We start from the raw sequence: 22,661 nt of genomic DNA on the forward strand, positions 1-22,661 counted from the left end.
ACCCACTAAGTGAGGCCAGGGATGATCGAACCTGTGTCCTCGTGGATGCTAGTCAGATTTGTTTCTGCTGAGCTACTACAAGAACTTCCTGGATGCTCTTAAAAGAAGTCAGTCCCTGGCTGATAGCTTGGAAAGGGTGACTCGACTTGTCAGAGAATCTGCATTTTAATTTTCCCATACTTTCACTTGGTCTGTTGGAAATAAATGTGCATCAGCAGAGGTCCAGACCATGCCTGATACAGAGTAGAATGGCAATAGATAAGTGCTGAATGAATATATTCATCCAGTCCTGCCAGGGTACAACAGAAAGAGGGAGTCAAATCCAGAGGTGAAAAAGTATCCACAGAAACTGGATCCATCCAGTGTACCAATCTGTAGGCAGAGAACTGTAAGGTTATCTGGCCAAGCAACTGGGGCCATACCTGCTTGCAAAGGTATTCTGAGAACTTGCTTAGTCCGTCCTCATGCAAACCCAGCAGTGGGAAGATCTTGAAGAAGCGCTCCACCTGGGGCAGATCCCCTTCCTTAGTTGCAATGGCAAACTTCTCTGTGACAATGGCTTTGAGACGCTGCTCAGCTTCCTGCAGCAATTTCAGGTTGGCATCAATCATGCTGCCTACACAATTGGAAGAGAATTAATGTAACAAATGGTACTGTTGGCTATATGCCACTTTGTGCATTCCAAAAATATGTATTATGCACTTAACATGTGCGAGATACTGTATCAGCGATATGGATGATTTAGAAATGAAGTCACAGAAGTTACAATCAAGTGAAAAGGATAAGATTTGTATGCGAATAACTATAATAAAATTCAGTAGGAGTTCCTGTTGGGGCTCAGTGGGTTAAGAATCCAACCAGTATCCATGAGGATGCAGGTTTGATCCTTGGCCTTGCTCAGCTGGTTAAGGATTTGGCACTGCTGCAAGGTGCACCATAGATGTGGCTTGGGTCAAGCATTACTGTGGCTGTGTCGTAGGCTGGCAGTTTTAGCTATGATTCAACCTACAGCCTTGGAACTTCTGTGTGTGACAGGTGCACCCCTAAAAAGGAAAAAAAAATTCAGTGGGTGAGTGTTATAAGAAAGGTGCCCACAAGTCATATTTCTGGTTGAAGAAGTCAGAAAAGGCTTCCTAGAGATGATATCCTATTCTCTCAAAGATTGGCAGGGCCTGAATGGGGGAACATATATTTCAGGCAAAGGGAGTAAAATGAGCCAAGGATTAGAAACAGCAAGATGAAGAGTGCTGAAGTACTACATTCCTTGGTATTTAGAGGAGCTCAATAAATATGTGCACAATGAACGGAATGGATGCATGAGTGAACAGCATGAAATAAGGCTAGAGAGATAGAATGGGCTGAGATCATGGAAGGCCCAGAATACCAAGCTAAGATCCGAATTTCAACTTTATAAATAGGCAATGTGGTCAAGGGTAAAGAATTCACTGGCCAGAAGAACAGTAGATCTGGATTCAATTTCCTTTTTTATTTTTATTATTTTATTTTATTTTTTTGTCTTTTTGTCTTTTCTAAGGCCGCACCTGCAGCATATGGAGGTTCTCAGGCTAGGTTCTCAGGGGTCTAATTGGAGCTGTAGCCGCCTGCCTATGCCACAGCCACAGCAACGCCAGAGCCGAGGCGTGTCTGTGACCTATACCACAGCTCACAGCAACACTGGATCCTTAACCCACTGAGCAAGGCCACAGATCGATCCCACAACCTCATGGTTCCTAGTTGGATTCATTAACCACTGAGCCATGATGGGAACTCTCAGTTTCCTTTTTTATAAAGCAGGAAAAACAACATCTGCCCTGGGATGGTCTAAGACCTATACTGGGTCTAATACCAGAGACATTTCTTTTTTTCTTTTCTTTGTTTTTTCCTGGCACATGGAGTCCCCAGGCCAAGGATCAGATCTAAGCCACACTCACAACCCTAAGCTGCAGCTGTGATAATGATCCTAACCCACTGTGGTGGGCTGGGGACTGAACCTGCATCCTAGTACTCCCAGGCTGCTTTCGATCCCATTGCGCCACAGCAGGAACTCCAAAGAAATCTGTTGACAGATATCTTTTTCCTGGTTTAATTTGTCTAAATCAGATTACCAATGCTTGTAACTAAATGAGAAATTACAAATGCTTAAACTTGATTACAGACGCTGTAACTAAGTTAAAAATCAATAGTTTGGGATGCGAACCTTCTTTGCCCTGTCGGCTGAGCTCTATAACTGACTTGTCCAGGCACAAGTAGCGATGAATGTGGGCTGCAGCCTGCTCATAATCTTCATTTCTCAAAGCAGTCTGAACCCCATCCATGCAGAACTTCAGGTCCAAGATGTCATCAGCTCTCTGAATGGCTTGATAGAGGCGATTCTGCAAAAAGAATTGGTCCTTAGAAACAATGTCCTATTCTTTCAAAAAATGTCTTTCCAGAAAGTAGGAAGTTTCAGGGGCTGAATCAAGTTAATCAGAGGTCCTTTTCAGCTTTCATTGGTAAACTAAAAAATACCATCACTACTATTCACAAAACTTATTGACAATGGTCAATATCACTGACAGGTATCATACAATTTCATTTATGTGACAAGATCATCATTTTAATGGAAGGAGGAACAGGGATAATTCATATTTATATTTGATATTTACTGTTAAATTTATAACACATTCAGAATGTAGTTGACATTTTGGGAATATAACACTGTAAACCAAGTAATAAATTAAGCAAAATATGTAGAAAGTATTTTTCTTAGAATAAGCAAGAATGCGTAGAAAAAATTTTATTTATTTTTTGCCTTTTTTTTTTTTTTTTTTTAAGGCTGTATCTGTGGCACGTGGAGGTTCCCAGGCTAGCAATCTAATCGGAGCTGTAGCCAACGGCCTATGCCACAGCCACAGAAACTTGGGATCCAAGCCATGTCTGCGGCCTATCATGGCAATGCCGATCCTTTACCCACTGAGCAAGGCCAGGGATTGAACCTGCAACGTCTAGTTGGATTTGTTTCTGCTGTGCTAAGATGGGAACTCCTAGAAAAAACTTTAATATGTGAGTTGGGGAGTTCCCGTCGTGGCACAGTGGTTAACGAATCTGACTAGGAACCACGAGGTTGCGGGTTCGGTCCCTGCCCTTGCTCAGTGGGTTAATGATCCGGCATTGCCGTGAGCTGTGGTGTAGGTTGCAGACGCGGCTCAGATCCCACGTTGCTGTGGCTCTGGCGTAGGCCAGTAGCTACAGCTCCGATTAGACCCCTAGCCTGGGAACCTCCATATGCCGCGGGAGCGGCCCAAGAAATAGCAAAAAGACAAAAAAAAAATAAAATAAAAATAATATGTGAGTTGGTGACTATGTGGCTATAATGTTTTGTGGCATATTGTTTTGGCTAAACCTGGACAAAGAGATAGGGAAGAGTTATGCTATTTCACAGTACGAAAGAGTTAGGGTATTTCACAGCGGCAACCTGAGGCTGGGACTGACGTGCTCAAGAGCCCAGATCCTGCACTGTTCAATACAGCAGCGCTAACCACTTGTGGCTACTAGGCACTTGAAATGTGATGTGGCCCAATTATGATGGGTAAAATATACACTGGATTTCAAAGACTCACAAAAATAAATAAGGTAAAACATTTTATCAATGCCATTTTATAGTAATTACATACTTCAATGGTATTTTGGATATAATGGGTTAAACAAATATGTTATTTCTAAATTGTTATTTTCTCCTATTTCTTTTTTTGTGTGTGTGTGTGTCTTTTTGCCATTTCTTCGGCTGCTCCCACCGCACAAGGAGGTTCCCAGGTTAGGGGTCAAATTGGAGCTGCAGCCACCGGCCTACGCCAGAGCCACAGCAACGCAGGATTCGAGCCGCGTCTGTGACCTACATCACAGTTCATGGCAACGCCAGATCCTTAACCCACTGAGCAAGAACAGGGATCGAACCTGCAACCTCATGGTTCCTAGTCAGATTCATTAACCACTGTGCCACGATGGGAACTCCATTTTCTCCTATTTCTGTTTTACTTTTTATTTTTTTTCTCTTTACAGCTACACCTGTGGCATATGGAAGTTCCCAGGCTAGGTCAAATTGGAGCTGCAGGTGCCAGGCTATGCCACAGCCATAGCAACACTATTTGAGCGGCATTGGCAACCTGTGCTGCAACTTGTGGCAACACCAGGTACTTAACCCACTGCGTGAGGCCAGGGATCAAACACATCCTCACAAGACTACAATGGGTTCTAAACCCACTGAGCCACAACGGGAACTCTTGTTTTACTTTTTAAAAATAATCACTGGAAAATTTTAAATTACATATGCAGACTTTCTGTTTTCCAATCTGAAGGACTTTTTATTTCGTTTCTGGCTTAAGTGCCCTGGCTAGAACCTCCACTACAGTGTTGAAGAGAAGAAACAAAAGCTAATATCCTTGTTTTGTTCCTGATCTTGGCAGGGGCAAAGCATCTGTCTTTTACCAATAAACATGATGTTAGCTGTGGGGTTTCTGTAGATGCTATTTATCAGGTTAGGAAATTTCTTCTATCCAAGTTTGTTGAGTGTTTTTATCAAAAGGGATGTTGAATTTTTCAAATGCTTTTTTTTGAGTCTATAAGATGATCATTTGGTTTTTGGCCTTTATTCTATTGATATATTACATTAATTGATTTTCAGATGATAAACCAACCTTGCATGTCTGGGGTAAATTCCACTTGAGCACAGTACAGTCTTTTTTATTAAAAAAAAATTTTTTTTTTGTCTTTTAGGGCCGCACTGGCGGCATACGGAGGTTCCCAGGCATAGGTCCAATTGGAGCTATACCTGCCGGCCTACGACAGAGCAACAGCAACACGGGATCTGAGCTGCATCTGTGACCTACACCATAGCTCATGGCCACGCCAGATTCTTAACCCACTGAGCGAGGCCAGGGATCGAACCTGCACCCTCATGGATGCTAGTTGGGTTTGTTAACCACTGAGCCACAATGGGAACTCCTAGTCTTTTTTATATTTGCTTGATTTGGTTAGTTGATAGCATTGTTGAGAATTTGTGTGTCTATATTCATAACAGCTATGGGTTTGGAGTTTTTTTGTGATGTCTTTGTCTGGTTTTGGTATCTTCCATCAGGTTTCTATCAGATGGTACTGCTCTAATTTCTAATGTGGTGGCTTCTCTACCGTCCTCTACTAACTTAAACATCAAATGCTCAATGGGGTATACCTGAATTGCTTTGCTGTACACCTGAAACTAACACAACACTGTAAATTAAATGAACTATATTTCAATTAAATAAAAAAAGGTTAAAAAAATGGCAGCATCAAGGAAAAAAAAAAAAAAAAAACGAAAGCTCAATAGGATTACCTTGGCCAGAGTTCCTGTTGTGACTCAGTGGGTTAAGAACCCGATATAGTGTCTGTGAGAAGGCAGGTTCAATCCTGGCCTCACTCAGTGGGTTAAGGATCTGGCATTGCCACAAGCTGCAACACAGATGGCAGATGCAGCTCAGATCCAGTAGTGCTGTGGCTGTGGTATAGGCCTCAGCTGCAGCTCTGATTTGACTTCCAGCCTGGGAACTTCCATATGCACAGGTGTGGCTGTAAAAACAACAACAAAAAAGAAAAGGATTACCTTGGCCAAGTCAAGCTGACGGACTTTACTGGACACATTCTCAGCTAGGTTGCAGGTGAAGGTGATCATTCCAGCCAGCTGCTTTGCATCTCCTTCAATCAACTGCAGGTTGGGACTAGAAACATACATTGTCGGCACATATATCCATTCGGGTAGATAGTAGACGGAGACATGGAAGAACTTTTTTGTAGACGGAAACTATGTCTTCGACTTCTTTACGACTCTTAGCTCCATTCCTTCTATTCACAGCTTTTTCTCAAGAGTGTTTTATTGAAAACTCAGTTCTATACTTAACAAAAAATTAATTTTTTTTCTTTTTTGGCCATGCCCAAGGCATATGGAAGTTCATAGGCTAGGGATTGAATCCGAGCTGCAGCTGAGACCTATGCTACAGCTGGAGCAACACTGGATCCTTAACCCACCATGCCACAGTGGGAACTCCAAAAAATAAATTTCTATAACTACAAAGGACATCCCTAAATATGTACTGCCAAAGAACTAGAGTACAGACTCTCCCAGTTGCTAAGTAAGTATAAAATTCACTAACCAACAATCTAAGAAGATGATGAAATCAAAGAGCAATTTTTGATCCTTAGGCTAGGGATCAGATGTGAGCCACAGCTGCTACCTATGCCACAGCTGCAGCAATGCTAGGTTCTTCACCCACTTTGCTGGGCTGGGATCGATCCTGCAGCCCAGTGCTTGAGAGACAATGCAGATCCCGTTGCGCCGCAACAGGAACTCCCCAAATGATGTTAATACTTGCTGGTCCAAAACCACTTTGAGAACAATTTGACTACACTCTTAAGTATTCACTTTACTTGGAGGTAAATCTCCTTTACAATTCAAACTCAACTTGCATGGTAAAACAGAAAGGAAAAATAATAACATCCAACGGCTCCTGATGGAATTTATTTACTTAAAAATTTTATTTATTTATTTTTTGGCCCCATGGCACATGGAAGTTCCTAGGCCAGGGATTGAGTTGTGCCACAGCAGTGACAATACCAGACCTTAACTCGCTGTGCCATAGAGAAGTCCCTAATAGAATTTAAATAGCTTGTCCTGATATGTAGACTCACCCCATCCGGTGGAGAGTGACCATTTTACTTTCAATGGTGTTTTGCTGTTCCAAGAGAGCATCCAGCTCTCTCTCCACCACTTTCTGAAAGACAGAGAAACATTCTTTTGTTAGCATGGTCAAAAGGAACCCTAAGCATTATCTAATCCAACCACTTAGCTAAAGGGTAAATCCCACTTCAAATGTCTTCTTTCCTTTCACTAAACTCCTATAGAACTTTAACAAACAATACTTCATTTTTGCACTTATCAAATTAAATAATGTTACCTTATGTGTATCTTATTCCATCTAGGAGATGAACACCACGGAGGGAGAAAAGAAACCTTTATTCAATTTCATTGGCAAAATGCCTCACACAGGAAGGCATTTAAAATATAAAGGATAGGGAGTTCCTGTCATGGTTCAGCAGAAACAAATCTGACTAGTAACCATGGGGACCCAGGTTTGATCCCTGGCTTCATTCACTGGGTTAAGGATCTGGTGTTGCTGTGAGCTGTGGCGTAGGCTGGTGGCTACAGCTCTGATTTGACCCCTAGCCTGGGAATTTCCATATGCTGCGGCTGTAGCCCTAAAAAAGGGAAAAACAAACAAAAACCAAAACTAATATTGTTCTGTCTGTAAGATCAACTTAATTTTTTTCCTAACATACTGACCGATTCAATGAATGCAAGCTTAGGAATGTTAAGAGTATTGAATTTTATAAAGTACATCTTGCTGAAAAGTCTATCGGCATTGGTATAAATTAATACTTGAAAACTCTCAAAGAGAGTTCCCGCCGTGGCTCAGTGGAAATGAATCTGACTAGGATCCATGAGGATGCAGGTTCCATCCCTGGCCTCCCTCAGTGGGTTAAGGATCTGGTGTTGTCACTGCAGTGGTTTGGGTTGCTGCTGTGAGGGGATTTGACCCTTGGCCTGGGAACTTCTACATAGAGTGGGTGTAGCAAAAAAAAAAAAAAAAGTACTGACGGGAGATCCTGTTGTGGCTCAGCAGTTAACAAACCTGACTAGCATCCATGAGGATGCGGGTTTGATCCCCGAACTCAAACAGTGGGTTAAGGATCCAGCAGTGCCAGTGACCTGTGGTGTAGGTCACAGACACCGCTTGGATCTAGCATTGCTGTGGTGTGGCATAGGCAGCAGCTACAGCTCCGATTCCACCCCTAGCCTGGGAACTTCCATATGCCGCGGGTTCAGCCCGAAAAAGTAAAAAAAAAAAAAAAAAAAGTACTGACAGCATTAAGTTTCATGGAAAAGTGAGGAAGGCTGCTGGACATAATATAGCCAGTGCCCCTGGTTTGACGCTATGCAGGGGTAGCTACAAGAACTGAAATAACTTATTCACGATTAGACAGTTGTTTCTGAGTTTTAACATCTCAAGATTCTACAAAGCCCTGCATTGAACTGAAACGCTAAAATTACACCCCCAAATCATTTCCCACAGTAGAAAGTCTTAAAACGCTTTGTTTATTTACAATGATTTCTTGCTGAAATGAGGTAAGGTGAAAGCGTTTCATCACTTTAAAATTTATAAGCCCTTACAACAAAGCCTTTATTCTTATTATGAAAAGCAAGCGTGTGAGGAGATGCCCTTAAGTCTAACTTTAGGACCGCGGAGAAATCTAATGATTAAGGGCCAGGGAAATCAACAGGGGGCGGGGCAGATCGCCCAGACAACACGAAAATATGCTTGGGGGCATCAGACGGAGATGTCGGATCGCCCCAATTACATTCAACCACACTCCTGCTTCTCGAGTAGATGCTTTTTTTGTTTCCTCGTAAAGAAAAGAACTTCCCACAGCCCTGATTTCCCAAGAATGACGGCTCCTAGGCCCACTGCCCCTGTATCCTCCTGGAAAGAGAAGCTCAGCCCCCCACCTCCTCGCCGCAGAGCCGTTCGTACACAGCCTCCAGCTCCTGAAGCTCAGTCAGAGAGCGAATGAGCTCTGTGGAGATTTCCGAGCAGCGGCCTCCTCCCACGCCTTCAGGCGGCGGAGGCACCCCTGACAGCTTCTGAGGAGAATCGAGGTCCGCCATCTTGATTCCCATTCCGCGCTTCCGGCCCTGGGAGGCCCCCTCCTCGTAGGCGCGCCACGTCCTTGGGGCTGCCCACGGGAGTGCCTAGTGAATTTGTATATATGTTTTTAAAAGCCTACTTAAAAAGGTCTATTAATTCCCTATTTTCCTGGGAAAAGTGACAGTCATAAAAATATGTTTAAGTAATTTTTCGTGCGGCGTGGAAGCAAGACTGAAGCATTAAAGAGATTTATATGTACATTCTTCAGGCGCCGGTTGAGGACCTTTTTTCCGTCGCGCGCCAATCGGAAGGTCCCTGTTTTAGGAGCTAATGGCGGATGCCGGCGGCTTGGGCTTAGCGGCGGATTAGGCCTTGAGGGGACTGAGGATCTGTTGGATATCTGCGCCATCCTCCTGGCTTCAGGGTAAAGAAGCAGCTTTCTGACCTCCCTAGGCCTGAAGAGGTGGAGAGCGGCCATGTAGAAGGGTGGGCCGAGCCTTTTGTAAGGGTTTCTGAGAGAGTTTAGGCCCGAGGACTATGGGCAAGCGTCTAGGAGGTGATGGAGGGGAACGCAGGAGGGCAGCTTCACGAACTTGTGTTTCGCGACCGTTCGCACTGTGGGAACTAAGCCTAGCTCAAAATAAGCTTTCTAGAGACTGCGTAGCTTTTAGGCTTTGGGGGAGATGTAAGAAGGGGCGGGAGAGACGTTTTCCACTGGAGAAAGTAAACGGCACACCGACGGGGAGGTGAAAGATCAAGGGTGTTAAAAGTGTCAAGGACGGAAACAGTCTTTGAAATCTAGACCCTTTGTATTTGTGCTTTGGTGCTTGGGCAACTCATTTCCTTCTTTGATCCTCAGTTTATCGCTTGCAAAAATGGGGATAATTATATCTATCTTGAAGACTTTGCAGAGTTTAAATGCGGTGATGTTCTTCTCGTACATGGAGAAGGGGTGGAGGAGCAATCACAGGCTCATTTCCTAATATTCATAGACAGCAGGTAGAATTGGGGGAAATCAAAATTTACCAAGTTTTGGTCGTTACTAGTTTCCGGTATGTAGTGCTTGGTTGATCTTCCTCTGAAATGCAATTTCCCTTGTTACCCAAGATAAAAGAATAGTTGGGGAACCTGGGTCCAGCTAGGTTTTGGGAAAATAAATTCCAAAGTTTGTACTAGATGCTGTTAGTTGTAAAGGAACTAGAAAGTAGGCTGAGTTTTTCAGTAAGTTATAAAGGGCGAAAAGTAGCCTAGGAGAAGGTTTTCCAAGCTTCCGAAGTGGTCTTTGGTTTCCTATGTTTGTTTTCTGAAAGATTCTGTATCTTTCATACAGTCAACCCTACAATATAGATCACATTCACAACAAGGTAGGGGTTTCGTTGTAAATTTTGTTCTTGATAACTGCAAGTTTGAAATTATGTTTGAAATTTTATAACTGGAGTGAGATGCAAGAGAATAAATTATGTCTGAGACTCCATTCAACTTTTCTCATTTAACAAAACCAAATTTGCATGCTAATTACAGATACAATTGTAAGCTTTGAACTTCTCGAGATTCTTTGCTTTTGTCTCTGAATAATTGAGGGAAAATAGTTCAGTTTATTTTCCAGTGGTAAATGTATAGGTACTTTTATGGTGAAGATACCTCAGTTTGCAGTCTTGAGTCCTAAGAAGAATCCTTTTCTTTGTATATTCTTTTGTGGAGGCTTCATTCTGGGGTCGCATTTCGGTTTTTAGTTTTTGATGATACATAAGTTTAAATTCTAAATTTTAGTCACTCCTTAAATATAGAGCTGTATAGGAGATGCAAATGAAAACTACACTTAAGTTACCAGTTTTTTGTTTGTTTGTTTTGCTTTTTAGGGCTGCACCCAAGCAGCATATGGAGGTTCCCAGGCTAGGGGATCTAATTGGAGCCATTTCTGTGGCCTGCACCACAGCTCCACAGCAACTCTGGATCCTTAACCCACTGAGCAAGGCCAGGGATCAGAACCCGAAACCTCATGGTTCCTAGTTGGATTCATTAACCACTGAGCCACGATGGAAACTCCCAAGTTACCAGTTTTTATCTGTTAAATCAGCAGAGGTCTGGTTGTGGAGAATTATAGAGACCCATATATTGCTGGAGATATATTGGTAGAGCTTCTTTGGAAGGTAATTTGACACTGTCTCTGAATTTCAAATATATGAGGTCCTCAATCCTGAAATTGGATTTCTAGCAGTTAATCTTAGAGATACTGTTAATGCACTTATAAATGGTCTGTATATGAGTGATTTTCTTTGTAGCAGTGTTTATAATTGCAAGAGATCGGGAAGAACCTAAATGTTCCTCAGGAGAGTGTTGGCTAAATAAATCCTAATAGATGCATTCAGTGGAATACTCCACAGCCTTAATATAAAAATGAGAAAACATTTTGCTTACTGCTATGTCCAAGATAGGTAAAGTAATTAAAAACAGTTGCACCATAATGTGAGTGTATGATTTATGGTACCCAACCTTTAGTTAAATAGAAGGGATAAAATACAGCGTTAATGTATGTTTTTTTTTTGTACATACAGAAAATATCTGTAAGGACACGGTATAACTTGGTGAAATTGATTCGTCCAGGGAGGAAAAACTGGATGGCTAGGGCATGGGTGGAGTGAGCTTTTTGCTGTGCTTTTGAATTCTGAACCACGTGAAAGTAGAGCCTATTCAAATACAAGTAAATATAGATCTATGTGGTTTTGAGACAGTAAAATCAAATGGTGTTGGATTAATGGTACAGATTCCAGCTCCCAATGTTTTTACTACTACTACTTCTTCTTTTTTTTTTTTTTTTTTTTTTTTTGTCTTTTTAGAGCAGCACCCGTGGCATATGGAGGTTACCAGGCTAGGGGTCGAATTGGAGCTACAGCTGCTGGCCAACGCCAGATCTGAGCCGCCTCTTCGACCTATACCACAGCTCACAGCAGCGCCGGATCCTTAAACCCACTGAGCGAGGCGAGGGATCGAACCTGAAACCTCATGGTTCCTAGTCAGATTCGTGAACCACTGAGCCACGACGGGCACTCCTGTTTTTACTACTTATGTAATCTCAAGGAGACAATTTAATTTCTTTTTTTTTTTTAATTAAAGAATAGTTGATTTACGGTGTACTTTTTCAGCTCAATTTCATCTGTAAAATTAGTATAATGAATACTTTATATGTGTCTTGTGAGATTAGAAACAGTATGATTGATGGAACATTGTAAATCAACTATAATAAAAATTTTTTTAAAAAAAGAAACAGTATGAAGCATAGTGCCTGACATGTAGAAGGCACTCTGTTTTTTGTTTTTTTTTTTTTTTGACCACACCTGCGTCTTGTGGAAGTTCCCAGACCAGGGATCAAACACTTGCCACAGCAGTGACCCAAGCTGCTGCAGTGAAAATGAAGTAGAAGGTACTCTTAATTATAAGTAATGTTGTATGTCTTACTTTATTAGTTACGCTGTCTTCACCTAGAAGTTCCCATACGGAAATGTCTGTTAAAATAATTTCAAAGCTGGTATTTTTCTGCTTTTATGTGCTTTTAGCTTGCTTGGACTTGGTTATAATCAAGGCCTGGATTGTGGAGCTATAGGTGGCTCAGTATTACTGCCACCATGTTCCTGTACAACTTGACCTTGCAGCGAGCCACTGGCATCAGCTTTGCCATTCATGGAAACTTCTCTGGTAAGTTCTGCTACTATCTGAGTTTAAAATTTTTTTTTTTTTTTTTGTCTTTTGCTATTTCTTTGGGCCGCTCCCGCGGCATATGGAGGTTCCCAGGCTAGGGGTCGAATTGGAGCTGTAGCCACCGGCCTATGCCAGAGCCACAGCAACGCGGGATCCAAGCCGCGCCTGCGACCTACACCACAGCTCACGGCAACGCCGGATCGTTAACCCACTGAGCAAGGGCAGGGACCGAACCCGCAACCTCATGGTTCCTAGTCGGATTCGTTAACCACTGCGCCACGATGGGAACTCCTAAAATTTTTGATATTAGTAGTTTTGCCTCAAATTGCCTTTTTTTTTCTTTTTTTGGTGCGGCAGTTTTAAAAGTTCTTTGAGACACTTTATCAGAGTTAATATGATTTCTTAGAGCAGTTACCTTAAAGGTGGGCTAGAAGGTGCCTTTGAAAGTTTTTAATTTTATGAAGTTAAACATATGTATTACAGACAACTTAATTATGCTGATTGATGGCAAATCTTAGAGGAAAAAAAAAGTGTGTGTGTGTGTTTAAATGGACATACCTGTGACATTTGGACGTTCCCCTGCCAGGGATTGAATCTTGAGCCACACCTTGACCTACACCATAGCTGTGACAACAGCAGATCCTTTAACCCACTGTGCTGGGGAATCAAACCTGAGCCTCTGCAGCGACCTCAGCTGCTGCAGTTGGATTCTTAACTCACTGTGCCTCAGTGGGAACTCCCAAGAACAAGGTTTTTTTTAAAAAAAAAAACAACAAAACTTGCGTGACTGTTTTTAGGAAGCTTTTCTTTGATACTGCTTTTGTTAGATGACTTAAATTCTAGGAAAATTACCCTTTTTTTAGTGCTACATCCACAGCATATGGAAGTTCCCAGGCTAGGGGTTGAATCAGAGCTGCAGCTGCTGGCCTTTGCCACAACCACAGCAATGCCAGGTCTGAGCTGTATCTGTGACTACACCACAGCTCATGGCAAGGCTGGGTCCTTAACGCACTGAGTGGGGCCAGGGGTTGAACCCCACAACCTCATGGATTCTAGTCGGGTTTGCTTGCACCGAACCGCAATTGGGAACTTCCGAAAATTACCTTTCAAAGTAGAATAAACTGTCTTAAAATACTAAGCCCCCCAGCTCATTTAACTATATTTTTAGTGGTATTTTGATTCATTCAGGTTGTTTTTTTGGACACGTTTTGATTGTTCATGATCTTTATCTTTTGTGTGATTTAGGAACCAAACAACAGGAAATTGTTGTTTCCCGGGGGAAAATCTTAGAGCTGCTTCGCCCTGACCCCAACACTGGCAAAGTACACACTCTACTAACTGTGGAAGTGTTTGGTGTCATCCGGTCTCTCATGGCCTTTAGGTTGACGGGTGGCACGAAAGATTACATTGTGGTTGGCAGTGACTCAGGTCGGATTGTTATCCTGGAATACCAGCCATCTAAGAACATGTTTGAAAAAATTCACCAAGAAACCTTTGGCAAAAGTGGATGCCGCCGCATTGTTCCTGGCCAGTTCTTAGCTGTGGATCCCAAAGGGAGAGCTGTTATGATTAGTAAGTGACTTGCTCTGTTGACTCTTAGACTCTTAAAGAAACTAAGTTTAGGATAACAATGCTGTAATCTTGGCAGTGTGCCCAGAAATCACTCAGCTGTGTAAAGTTTGGGTCATTTTGGGTTAACTCCGAAGTTTAAAGTTGCTTTTCCTTTTAAAACAATGCGAAAAGTTTTAACACATATTTTCTACTTCTTGGTTGGAGATGGGTGTGTTTCCATTTCTTTCTATAGCAAAAAAAAAAAAAAACTATACTGGAAGATTTTACATTATTAGGTAATGGATATGGTTGCTGTCATCAGCCTGAAGTGATGATTCACATTCATGTCTCTTCTCTGATAAATTCTTGAAGAAAAGTCTGTGTATCTGATCAGGCTTCCAGAGGGCAGCCCTCTGACCAGTCACAAAATCATTAGATGTAATTCAGAGAATAAATCTGACAAATATATGCATTATTTAGTTAATCATAAAAAATTTTGATGAGTTAGTGGGATATTAAGATTCCTATTACTTATAAAATAACTTAGAAGACTGTTGTCTCCTCCCCCCAAAAAAAAGATCTGTTAGGAAGATGGAGGGTAAAGTTATGTTCTTGTCTGTTTGTCTTGTCTGTCTTAGAAACAAAATCCTCTTAACACACTTGTAGAATTAGTGATGGCTGTTAATGATTTTTCATAAAATAATCATTATGTGAATCTAGCTGTTCTGCAATCCCTCTTTTCATTATCTGGTGTTTTTTTTTATGTTTTTGTCTCCTTCAATAATAACAGGTGCCATCGAGAAACAGAAATTGGTATATATCTTGAATAGAGATGCTGCAGCCCGGCTTACCATTTCATCTCCCCTGGAGGCCCACAAAGCGAACACTTTAGTATATCATGTGGTTGGAGTGGATGTGGGATTTGAAAATCCAATGTTTGCTTGTCTGGAAATGGATTATGAGGTAATTGGGCGCAGGGAGCCGGGGGGTCCTTAGTCTTTCTTTCTACCTTCCCTTTCTCCCCCACCTCTCCCCCTCCCTCCCTCCTTTGGGTTTCTTCTACTCACCTTGGTGCTTTCTTGAAATTGCTTTCTTCATTGTGCATGCCTTTTTTTTTTTTTTTTGGTCTTTTGGTCCCTTCTACGGCCACACCCGAGGCATATGGAGGTTCCCAGACTAGGGGTCTAATTGGAACCGTAGCCGCCGGCCTACACCAGAGCCACAGCAAAGCCAGATCTGAGCCGAGTCTGCAACCTACACCACAGCTTATGGCAACGCTGAAGTCTTAACCCACTGAGCGAGGCCAGGGATCCAACCCTGCGACCTCATGGTTCCTAGTCGGGTTTGTTAACCACTGAACCATGACAGGAACTCCCACTCTTCATGTCTTATATCTTAACTTGCACACAATGTGTTTTTTGGTGTTTTTTTGTTGTTGTTTTGTTTTTGTTTTTTTTTTGTTTTGTTTTGTTTTATTTTTTTGCGTGTGTGTTCTAAATGCCTTACTGAAATGCTTTGGAATGTTTCAGAGTTTACCTGACTGTATAATAGCACTTTGCTTTGATTTGAACAGTCTCCCTGTGAAAACAAAGTGTTTATTGGGAAATCTGCCTAACAAAGGGGGTGAAGTTGTATTGGGATTTTTTTTTACTCAGAGGTAGTGAAAGGTAGGACATACCATTCTTGCCTTTGAATGATGGGAGTATTCAACTAGAGGTTGAATTGAATAGAGTTGAGCTGAATAACCCTGCTCCCAGGAAGATAAGACTGGGTTCTTGCTCCCACTCTGCCAGTATTATTCAGTGCGAACTTCAGCAAACCATTTGGCATCTTTGGACCACTGCTTTCTCATTTGTGAAAATGAGGAATACTGATGACCTTTCCAACTCTAAAATTTTGATTTTATGGTATTTATTAGTTTTTGCGCCTCTGTTACTCTCTATAGGAAGCAGACAATGATCCAACTGGGGAAGCCGCGGCTAATACCCAGCAGACGCTTACTTTCTATGAGTTAGACCTTGGTTTAAATCATGTGGTCCGAAAATACAGTGAACCTTTGGAAGAACATGGCAACTTCCTTATTACAGGTACTTTTCTCTTAGAGCTGCTCTGTACTATTTTATTTGGTCTGTTTTATGCTGAAACTTAGGAGGGTTTACCTCATAGAATTTGAAGATTCTAATCCATTTGTAGTAAACCTGAGTGCTTTGTCTGCTTTGGCAAGGTTAGAAATGCAGTGGTTAATGCTTATCCTTTAATTCAGGGAAGAAAGAGTATTCAGCTTGGAATATTGATTACTATTGGTTGCTCCGGTGTTTTGACTGTAGTCAGTCTTTCATTCTCTTTATGAAAGTCAAAATGTGGCTCTGTGAAAAGACATGGTATAGATAAACCCAAAAGGCAAAACTATTTCGTCCATGAATTTGAAAACCCAGGTAAAATAGAAATATTTTTGAAAACTGTTACCGAAATTGATCCAAAAAGAAGTTAAAAACATGAGTAGACCAGCATTTGTTAAAGAAATTGAAGCAGTAGTCAGATGGTTTTTTTCCTTCAGAAGATTTAAGGTCCATAATTTTCAGGGACCTTAAATTTCTCAAGATGGGAGAAAGAATAAAAGCCTTTGTTCTACTTCATGGGCCTCATGTAACTTCAGTCCCAAAACTGGGGAGAGATAGTAATAAGAAAAATTTGCAGACTGGTTATACTTATGACTATAGATACAAAATCTTAAGTTTTAGGAAATTAGATTCGATAGTGTTTTACATGCACCATTACTAAGTAAGATTTTTGTAGGAGCTCAGAGATCTTCACCATTAAGGATCAGTCAGCATTAGTTTATGGCACAACATTGTAAACAACTGTACTTTAATTGAAAAAAACTATCAGCATTTGTTTAATTCATTATGTTAAAAGACAGAAGAACAACTATATTTGTGGTCATCTCAATTTTATCAGGCTTAGGTAAGACAATGATCCAGTCCTCTGTTTTGAGTCTTTTGTACTTGATGTCTAATATGAAATATGTCTGTTGTTGGGAAGGATTTTGGAGAAAAATAATAAAAGATGACACTAGTTTCTGAGGATTAAATCTTAGGAAGAGACTAAGCAGAAGAATTTTAGAAAATAGGTTATACCTAATAATTTGCTATAGCATGTAACTATACTTTCCATTTATGAGAGTTTCATTTGTTAAAAGAATTTTTACTTAGCTTCTACGATCAGTATGTGCAGAAGTCAGTCTCCTGGAACTGCAGTGGTGAAAAATAAGGTGTCGTGTCTCCTTTTATGCAGGATTGAGTATAGTGGTGAATATGTGCTAGTAACAGAAAATTGCCACAAATGCCATGACAATGTGGAGGAGTCCCTGGCCTAGGGAAGGGAAGACAACGGGTTAGAGACCATTTTCTGAAGAAGTACTCTCTCAGCTCAGACCTAAGGCATTAGTTCAGGACAGTGAGGGTGGCGGAGTTTTTGTTGTGGGCAAAAGTAGCAGGAAGCACAAAGGTCCAAATGCAGGAAAAAACGTTCACTGAAAAAACTGAGAGGTCATTGTGATTGGATCATTAGACATAAAGGGCTGGGGTAGAGGTAGTGGTGGGGAGGGAGGTAGCTATTGAGGGATTTTAAACAAGAGAATAATGACCTGTTAAGGGTGAACAAAATTTTAGGAAGATCCCTTGGTTGCATTTTGGTAGGGGAATGAAGGGCAAAAGACAAGGCCAGGAAATTGGTCAAAAAGCTGTTTCACTAAACCAAAAGAGATTTGCAGCATGAGGACTGCTAAGGAGGTAGAATCAGTAGGGCTAAGGGAGGGGAGAGAATTGAAAGATGACACCTCAGTTTCTTCTTTTTCTTCTTCTTTTTTTTTTTTTTTTTTTGTCTTTTTGCCTTTTCTAGGGCTGCTCCCATGGCATGTGGAGGGTCCCAGCCAGACTAGGGGCTGAATCAGAGCTGTAGCTGTCGGCCTATACCACAGCCACAGCAATGCAGGATCCGAGCTGCATCTGCAACCTACACCACAGCTTTCAGCAATGCTGGATCCTTAACCCACTGAGCAAGGACAGGGATCGAACCTGTAACCCATGGTTCCTAGTTAGATTTGTTAACCACTGAGCCATGATGGGACCTCCCCTAGTTTTTTCTTTGATGGCGGTGTTCTCTAAGGCTGAGTACCCAGGAAGTGAAACAGGTTTGGGAAGGAATTTGGTGCTTGTTTATGAATAAATTCATTTTTAAGCTGCTATGGAATATTCATGTGAGAGTGTCCATTAGGCAGTTGGATTATAGGTGTAAAGCTGAGAACTGATTTCTGGGCTTGGAGCTAAACATTAAGATGCATTATCAGGAGTTCCTGTCGTGGCTCAGTGGTTAACGAATCCGATTAGGAACCATGAGGTTGCAGGTTCGATCCCTGGCCTCGCTAAGTGGGTTAAGGATCCGGCGTTGCTGTGAGCTGTGGTGTAGGTTGCAGACGTGGCTCAGATCCCATGTTTCTGTGGCTGTGGCGTAGGCTGGCGGCTACAGCTCCAATTCGACCCCTAGTCTGGGAACCTCCATGTGCCACAGGAGCGGCCCAAGAATTGGCAAAAAGACCAAAAAAAAAAAAGATGCATTATCAGGTATCTGGACAGGGTGAGGTCACCCAAAGTTGTGTTCCATCCTTATCTGGCGTAACTGTCAGGGAGGAGACACTTTTAACGTTTATCACCTTCTTTAGGCACACTATATCTTCAGGTTGCGCTGAAGGAAAGGAATAGAGGCCAAATTGTAATTTATGATTATGTCAAATCATTGCTGAGTTTCATTTTCTCTTGACAGTTCCTGGAGGGTCAGATGGTCCAAGTGGAGTGCTGATCTGTTCTGAAAACTATATCACTTACAAGAACTTTGGTGACCAGCCAGATATCCGCTGTCCGATTCCCAGGAGACGGGTATGGTCTTTGTTTGCCGTAAGAAAAAAATATATTTGTGTGGAGTTAACCTAAATTTTTATAATTACAGTATAGTCTCTTAGTTGTTAATCGTTTTAATTTCTTTGTAGATGTTGTTTTTAATAAAGCCAGTGAAATGCTTTAGTAAAAGCAAAACAAAATCCTGAGAAAGGTAATTAAAAAGCGACACAGGAGTTCCCGTCGTGGCGCAGTGGTTAACGAATCCGACTAGGGACCATGAGGTTGTGGGTTCAATCCCTGTCCTTGCTCAGTGGGTTAAGGATCTGGCGTTGCCGTGAGCTGTGGTATAGGTCGCAGACGTGGCTCAGATCCCACGTTGCTATGGCTCTGACGTAGGCTGGCGGCCACAGCTCCGATATGACCCCTAGCCTGCGAACCTCCATGTGCTGCGGGAGTGACCCTAGAAAAGACAAAAAAAAAAAAAAAAGGCGACACAATTCTATGTTGTACACCCGAAACTAATATAACATTGTAGATCAGTTTTACTTGAGTAAAGAAAAAACCCAACATACTTTTCATTTTTGAAGAACACGTGTGCATTATAAATTTGAAATATCTAAAAGTTTCTAGTTTGAATAAGCCAGGCATATTTATTGAAGATACATTTTCTTTCATTCTCTTTGTCCTGTCCCCACTGCACCATTCCAACACACAGAAAAATTTTAAAGAAGCACAGTGAATGTATGTCTTTCACTTAGATTCACCAATTAATACTCTTGCTGCATTAGACTTTTCTTGGGTATCTGTACATTTTTTTTTAAGGCAAAACAATTTGAAGATAAATTATAGGCATCATGACACTTAGAATTTTCTAAGATGTAGCCTCGAAGAAGGAGGAAATTTTCCTATATAATGATACCGTCAATACTGTGCCCATGAAATTTACCATTTTGAGTAATATCATTTTATTTACTTTATATACCAGTTTTTCTCCTTGTCCCCCAAAGTCCCTTATATTTCCCTGTAGTCTCCTTTAATTTAGAATGCTTCCTTTCACCTTTGTTTTGGGTCTTTTATGATAACTGAAAAATTTTAAGAGTCTGGGCTAATTTTCTTGTTTGAAAAGATACTGCAGTTTGTTGCAGTATCTTTTCTCTGATGATTATATCCATGTTACCATTTTTGACATAATTATTAGTAGGTGGTGATATATTTTTCCCACTACATCACATTATGGCTGTGTGATGTTGGTTTGATTCATTATTGGTGATGCTAAATTGAACACTTTGTTAAGGTGGTGTCAGCCAGCTTCTCTTTGTTGTAAAGGTACTTTTTCCTTTTTGTAATTGGTGTGGAAACTGGTGATGAACTTTGAGACTGTTTCCCTGAAATCTTTTCACACAACAGCTTTCCCCTCAATCATTTACTACATTGTTAGTTGAAAATGGTGTTTTATTGCCTTTAAGTTTACTTTGGTGTTTTTTTGTTTGTTTTGTTTCTTGTTTTTTTAGAGCTATACCCATGGCATATGGAAGTTCCCAGGCTAGGGTCAAATTGGAGCTGCAGCTGCTGGCCTAGGCCATAGCCACAGTAGTGCAAGATCCATGCCACATCTGTAACCTACACCTTAGCTCATGGGAATGCCAGATCCTTAACCCACAGAGTGGAGCCAGGGATTGAACCCGAGTCCTAATAGATACTAGTTGAGTTTGTTATCATTGAGCCACAGTGGGAACTCCCTACTTTGGAAATTATTAAGCATGAAGTTGGCCCTCCATATCTGCAAGGTTCTCATCCATGGCTAAGGAGGGCTGACTATTCCTTGTATTACCCTATTTTATACAAGGGGTTGATTTGAGCATCTGTAGATTTTGGTATCTGTGGGGACTCCTTGAACTAACCCCTTATGGATATTGACCGATGATTGTATACATAATGAACTTATGTTACCCAGCTTCAACAGTTATCAGCAGCCCATGCATAATAATTGATCTCTGCTTGCTTAGTGTCTTCTCTCACCCCTGATTATTTATCTTTTTAGTATTAATTTATAGGTCCTAGGGTTAAACCTTTAGGACTTATCTAGTACATGGTATCTCTATAAACATTCATTAGTTTTTTGTTTGTTTTTTTGCCATTTCTAGGGCCGCTCCCTCGGCGTATGGAAGTTCCCAGACTAGGGGTTTAATCGCAGCTGTAGCCGCTGCCTACACCAGAGCCACAGCAACATGGGCTCCGAGCCGTGTCTGCAACCTACACCACAGCTCATGGCAATGCTGGATCCTTAACCCACTGAGCAAGGCCAGGGATCGAGCCTGCAACCTCATGGTTCCTAGTCGGATTCATTAACCACTGAGCCATGGCGGGAATTCCATTCATTAGTTTTTAAAAAACTGGTAAGATTAGTAAGTAAAATTCTTCTTGGCAAGGAGTGGGAAGTAATTCAGTTTAGCTGGTAGGAATTTATTGAGCACCTAACTGCCAGGTGCTATACTTGGCCTCAGGGCTACAAAGAAGTATAAACCATGTTTTGCCCTGGAAGAGCTTTACTCTGAGAGATCTTGGAAACATTCAATGTTTGAAACATTAAAAAAGAAGACCAGCGAGTTCCCTTCATGGCTCAGCAGTTAACAAATCTGACTAGGATCCATGAGGATGCTGGTTCGATCACTGATGTCACTCAGTTGATTAAGGATCCAGTGTTGTTGTGATCTGTGGTGTAGGTCGCAGACATGGCTTGATCCCACGTTGCTGGGCTGTGGTGTAGGCCAGCAACTGTAGCTCCTATTCCACCCTAACTGTAGCTTGGGAACTTCCATATGCTGTGGATGCAGCCCTAAAAAGCAAAAAAAAAAAAAAACCAAAATCCAGCCAAGAGGGGGATCATTCCTTTTAGGAATTAGGGAAGTTTATATGGAATAAGGCTAGACGGTTTGGATGGTATTATTATGGACATTTTTGAGTCTTCAATTTACAGCCTGAAATGATGATTCTTTAAATTTCATGTCTCTTCTCTGACATTTTTCTCTGGAGATGGTTCTTGCCTAATTGATCTGATCAGGCTGTAGAGTGGACTTCTAGGGTTTTTGGTTGTTTTTGTTTTTGTGTAGAGCCTTTATTATGTATTTATAGTAGGCAAGGGATTTTTGCTTACTGTATATTAGTCCTGTGGCTGTCAGGCTGCTCTGGGTCAGAACTTGCATGGAGAGAACTCCAGGTGCCTTTAGGCCTTGGGGGTCCTATATGATCCCTGTTGGTAAGGTGCTGAAATCTAGAAATAAGGAGTACTCGTTTTTAAGATGTTGTTTGTATATTTGACTTTGCTAGAATGACCTGGATGACCCCGAAAGAGGAATGATTTTTGTCTGCTCTGCCACCCATAAGACCAAATCGATGTTCTTCTTTTTGGCCCAAACTGAGCAGGGAGATATCTTTAAGATCACTTTGGAGACAGATGAAGATATGGTAAGTAGACCATGGATGGAGGGGAAAAAAGGGAAAAACTCATTTGTTGTGGTTGGTCCAGTTTGATAAAACTTCCTATAATATTATCTTAGTTTTTTCTTTTCTTTTTATGACCGTACTTGTGGCATATGGAAGTGTCTGGGCTAGGGGTTGAATCAGAGCTGCAGCTGCAGGCCTGTGCCTCAGCTTGCGGTGTGGCAGACACCACATCCTTAGCCCACTGAGCCACAATGGGAACTCCTATCCTAATATTTTATATGGCCATACCTGTGACATGTGGAAGTTCCCAAGCTAGGGATCAAATCGGAGCTGCAGCTGCTGGCCTACGCTACAGCAACACAGG

General features: G+C 41.6%; 2 protein-coding genes across 4 annotated transcripts in view; one reads left to right on the forward strand and one right to left on the reverse strand.

Moving 5' to 3' along the window:
• The window catches only part of COG4 (component of oligomeric golgi complex 4), a 31,567-nt gene extending 22,817 nt beyond the window's left edge, over positions 1–8,750 (reverse strand). Inside the window, 5 exon segments of the mRNA NM_001244337.1 lie at positions 423–616; positions 2,198–2,372; positions 5,615–5,729; positions 6,697–6,779; positions 8,573–8,750. Of these exon segments, the coding sequence (NP_001231266.1) occupies positions 423–616; positions 2,198–2,372; positions 5,615–5,729; positions 6,697–6,779; positions 8,573–8,743 (738 nt within the window). The 5' untranslated portion in view covers positions 8,744–8,750.
• SF3B3 (splicing factor 3b subunit 3) overlaps positions 8,827–22,661 on the forward strand; it is a 54,163-nt gene continuing 40,328 nt past the window's right edge. Inside the window, exons 1-8 of one of the 3 annotated variants that reach the window (XM_021093804.1) lie at positions 9,017–9,135; positions 10,042–10,075; positions 12,266–12,404; positions 13,653–13,979; positions 14,749–14,921; positions 15,904–16,045; positions 18,780–18,892; positions 22,181–22,318. In XM_021093804.1, the coding sequence (XP_020949463.1) occupies positions 12,335–12,404; positions 13,653–13,979; positions 14,749–14,921; positions 15,904–16,045; positions 18,780–18,892; positions 22,181–22,318 (963 nt within the window). In that variant the 5' untranslated portion in view covers positions 9,017–9,135; positions 10,042–10,075; positions 12,266–12,334. Of the gene's footprint in view, positions 9,136–9,175; positions 9,198–10,041; positions 10,076–12,265; positions 12,405–13,652; positions 13,980–14,748; positions 14,922–15,903; positions 16,046–18,779; positions 18,893–22,180; positions 22,319–22,661 lie in introns of those variants that run through there. The other 2 variants (XM_021093803.1, XM_021093805.1) reach the window with 2 other exon arrangements.

Source organism: Sus scrofa, chromosome 6, assembly GCF_000003025.6.
Source record: "Sus scrofa isolate TJ Tabasco breed Duroc chromosome 6, Sscrofa11.1, whole genome shotgun sequence".
Lineage (NCBI taxonomy): Eukaryota > Metazoa > Chordata > Mammalia > Artiodactyla > Suidae > Sus > Sus scrofa.